Raw genomic sequence first — 4,753 nt, 5'->3', positions numbered from 1 at the left:
GTCCATATATGGATGTAATATGACATCATCATGTCCATATGGATGTGATACGAGACCATGATATCCACATATGGATGTAATATGAAATCAACATGTTCATAATGGATGTGATATGACATCACCATGTTCATACATATTTTATCATCATGCTCATATATGGATGTTGTATAATCACCATGTGTATATATGAATGTGATAAGGCATCATGGTGTCCATATATGGATGTGATATGACATCATCATGCCCATATATGGATGTGACATGACATCCTAATGTCCGTAGACAGTATGGATGTTGAATGATCCATCATTTCCATATAGGGATGTTGTATGAGCATCATGTCTATATATGGGTGTGATAGGGCATCATCATGTCCATATATGGATATGATATGGCATCATTATGTCCATATATGGATGTGGTATATCATCATGCCCATGTTATGAGTTATTCACACAAATTTGTCACTTTAAACATCTTAGTATGCCTAGAGTTTGGCGTCTGATAAAGTTTTCATGAATAAAGGATTAGGACTACATAATGGAGTTTGAATATAATACTGTATTACATTTACAGTTATAGGCCTATGTATTTTGAATATTATTAAAATTTATGTAAAAATAAGATATGTTTTTAAAAGAAATGTGAGTACCAGTAATTATATAACTATCACATTATAATTATGGAGACAATACTTAAATTAGTTATATGACATGGAAGTCCATTTGTATTAGCAACATTAATATCTTTGGATTAAATGAACCTTTCCGCCAAGCCTGTCTCTTGGATACTGATGCTAAAAGCTCCATAAAAACGTCAATAAAAGTATACGAATACACGTGCGTTTGTGGAACAGCACATGTGCTTCTGAAGTGCCACAATCCCGTTTCTAGAACGGTTCCGTTTGGCCATGTGTTAAGCTTGATTGACACGCCGAGAAAGTTCATTGTGTGGTCCATGAATATATATTGTTGAATTCACTAGTGATTATATCTATAATAGAAGTTACTATCTTATTGTCCAAATTATTTTCCGAAAGGACAAATAAAGTTAAATTTCGAAACGTTTCTGAAGTTTATTGCATATTTACATATAAGTTATCTTAAATAATAACAAAGATATAGACATTTGAATTCCTGATTATGAAAGAAGTAAAAATTCTTAACACATACGTGGTTGAAGTTATTAATATTTTTAACCAGAAATATTTTAAAATGAGTTTTAATATTTTAATCTAAGCCCGCCCACTTGCGATGTTCATTGAAGCGCATAATTATGACATTAATGATATAACAATATATTATTGTTATTATTATTATTATTATTGTTATTGATATTATTATTACAAGTATCATATACAATTTACAAGCCAAGTGTAAAACAGATAATTAATAAAAAGAAAATAGCTTATAAGATTGGAAAAAAACAACTGAAATTAATTAGGAAAGAGCTAAAATCTGCAATTCGTAAAAGCAAAGAAGTTTATAAAAACAAAATAGGAAAATGTTAAAACACAAAGTAGTAGATTACTGAATATGCCACCATAAAACTAAACCATTTCTTAATAGACTTGATAGATAAAATTTTTCGGAAGAATAAGAAAATATTAGTAGCCCTCCCCCACCCCTCGTCAGTCTCGCTGGAAAATAAAAAGTGACGGAGAAAAAAATGAGAAGTGTTAAAGGGAGGAAAGAGGGAAAAAGTGAAGTGACACCATGAGTTCAGTGGCGGATCCAGCAATGGGCGAAAGGAGAGCTCGATTATTTTACCACTCACTAAATTTGAAATTTTCTATTGATAGAGGACGAACACAACGTCATATCCCGAAGCCGACTTTTCTTCAACGATTTCATATATCAGGATGTAAAAAAGGCCAAAAGACGGAGACCTAAGACTGAGTTTTTTAGCTATTATTATGGAATGTAGTACACAGCTAAAGAACAGCAGCTATCCATATTCAGTGCCGTAACCGTAACGCATATGCGCTCTCGTGCGGCGGCTGTAGGGCCATTGACCCTTAGAGGACCCCTTCGGTTCCCCTACCCATAGGGTTCAACAGATGTCCTCCCTAAAGCTCCCCCTGATCCAAAAATGCTTTGTTGATACATAACAGCATAATGTGTGTCTGAAATCGACTATATATAATATTAATCCAGTTGGGTAGGGTGCCCAACCACTCAGGACCCCCGTACATTGTCAACATTTTTAATAAATGGAGATAAAATATTCAAATTTAGTCTCAATTAATGCCATTTCCGGGCATCAGAGGTGCCATAATTATATTTGCTACTCCCAGTAGGCCTATAGAATAGACTATATGTCCTTGATTAGACCTTTGCAACCCCGTTAGGGGAGGGGTGTTTAAGGGGAAGCATAGGTCCCGTCGGAAGGAAGTCAATAATTTTGTCCAAGAAAAGTGTTTTCTTGAAAAACATTTTTACCATTTGTGAGTGCCATTTCCGGGCGTCTAGAGGGACCTATTCTTAAAATCTGCTCAACTCAGGCCTAACCATGGTAAGGCTGTAGATCGTTTTATAAAAAAAAAGAGTTGAGAGGATTATCAATTCGAGTTAGCTGTCGGTGGACTCGCTTTTTACTCTGATCGATTAGCTAGTAAATAGTTCTGTAATGAATGACAAAAGTCTTCCCCTTCAAAGTGAATTAGTTGATCGTATAGTACAACGAAGCCCTTCATTTGTGTTTTTATCAACCAATAAGAATCATTAAAATTGTAATAATGGTTAAGTTAGTGTTCTTCTGGCATTTTATTCAAAATAATTATTACTACTATTTTTATTTTTCATTTTAAATATTGATTACAGTAAAAAATCTACAAAAACGGTATCACAAGGCCAAAACTGTTTGTATTACAATAAAATGATTACAACAAAATGCATATTAAAATACTATATAGAGTTACAAAAAAATTATTTACAACCTTTACAAAATTACAAACGTACCAAATACAATCAATTATGTTATGTATAATGCTAATACTATAAAAAATATAAATAGGCCCTATAAAGAGTTCCACACAAATACAATAATAGATACATTTAGACAGTAGAAAGAAATACAAACCTTTGGCAATAATAATTTTTGATGTATAAATTATTTTTACTACTACTAATTGTAATTTTAGATATCTGAAAAATTGATTTAAACATAATTTCAAATTATATTTTGTTTATATTATATTTTTAAATAACTTATTTAACCGTATATACAAATATTACTCAAAAAGTTGAATAATACTTATTATTAATAATTATCAATAATGGTGATTAATAAATGACTAATAATAATTAAGTCTAATTTAAGTCTAAAAGTATTGCTATTAATTACTGCCAATTTGACACAAAGTTGTAATAATAAGACAAGTAGGCCTATAAATATGCCTATTCCAATGACAGTACCAACTTTTAATTTAGTACTCAGTACACTGACTTTAATTACATTAAAAAAAAAAAAAAAAACAATTTTGCCTAGTTTCAATGCTCTTACTTTTTGGCCGATTTCAGGCTCAAAATGTTCTTTGTTCTTAATTTACACACTTTTTAAAGATATAAAATGATTATTGTAATTACTAGTATTAATAATAATAATAGTGATAATAATAATAATAATAATAATAATAATAATAATAATAATATAAACAATAATATAATTAATAATATAAAATGAGTAGTGGTTGACTTCTCACTCATACATTTTATTATAATCCTTTTCCAATCTAATACTGCTAAACTAGCCAAAAGCGTCTTCAACGTCATTAAACATATCCTCACTGGGGTCATCCTGAAGAAAACTGTACACTGTGATCAGGTTATGTGACTCTGCGAGTTCGAGGTGGTACAGTACACGAACGCAGATGGAAAACCCAACAGTATACTGTATATGCCTATTTCTCAATCCTTCCTATATTGTATTCAATTCAATACGTTTCAAATTCTATAAGGGTTTTAACACTAGATTACAATAATTAAATAAAGCCGAAACTATAATAAATTTGCTCAAAAATGTAATTGTCACATCAAAAGTCCTTTGTCTCATTTTTTGTTGTTTTTAGCCCTTGAGCTCTTTATAGTTTTGCAGGTTATTCATAATTTGTCATACGAATATTTGTGCTACTCTCAGTGGCGCCAAGAGGCCGGAGTAACCGGGACATGTGCCCCGTGGTCCGGTTCCTGCAGAGGCCCGGGGTAACTAGGTAAAAATTAATAAAATAGAATAAAAAAATAAAAATTATTAAACGTATACATTCATCCAGTATCATTCCCACAAGAATTGTAATTATATAAAGCTGATCGCTGGTTACTCGCTTCTAATGCTTTTTCATGAATATTTTCATGAGTTTTACTACTCTAAAGTTTATGTTTACAATTTATCAAATAGTAATTTTTTTACAATAATATAAAATACAAAGATACTAGAAATACAAGATAGAGTTCTCGCATTGTAAAAATGAGGCGGAAGTCGTAGGCGGCGCCCTTCTTTTTAACCATGCAAGTTTCCTATACTTCGTGCCCAACGTACAGGGCGCCCTTCTGTTGTTAAGTATATCCAGACGCAAAAGGCGCCCTTCCTTTTCCACTAATGGAGGAAAACTTTTTCACTAAGTGTGTGTCCGGCCATGCGATTCTGCGCTTTATTGTTGTTTTATTCTTTACTGATTCATGATTATGCTTTAATTGTTTTGTGTATTATTTGGATAATAGCAACGATTTCTACCGCCACCAAGGAGGTTATGTAT

General features: G+C 31.9%; 1 protein-coding gene across 1 annotated transcript in view; it reads right to left on the bottom strand.

The window, feature by feature from the left end:
• Positions 1-4,096: 4,096 nt before the first annotated feature.
• Positions 4,097-4,753, bottom strand: part of LOC117112089 (synaptotagmin-15-like) — an 8,691-nt gene continuing 8,034 nt past the window's right edge. Inside the window, exon 8 of the mRNA XM_033255139.1 lies at positions 4,097-4,206. Within this exon, the coding sequence (XP_033111030.1) occupies positions 4,097-4,206 (110 nt within the window). The remainder of the gene's footprint in view (positions 4,207-4,753) is intronic.

The sequence above is a fragment of the Anneissia japonica genome, unplaced genomic scaffold (assembly GCF_011630105.1).
Source record: "Anneissia japonica isolate Jap-2015-1 unplaced genomic scaffold, ASM1163010v1 scaffold3934_len446420_cov169, whole genome shotgun sequence".
NCBI classification, from domain to species: domain Eukaryota; kingdom Metazoa; phylum Echinodermata; class Crinoidea; order Comatulida; family Comatulidae; genus Anneissia; species Anneissia japonica.
This window is presented reverse-complemented; position numbering and strand designations above follow the sequence as displayed.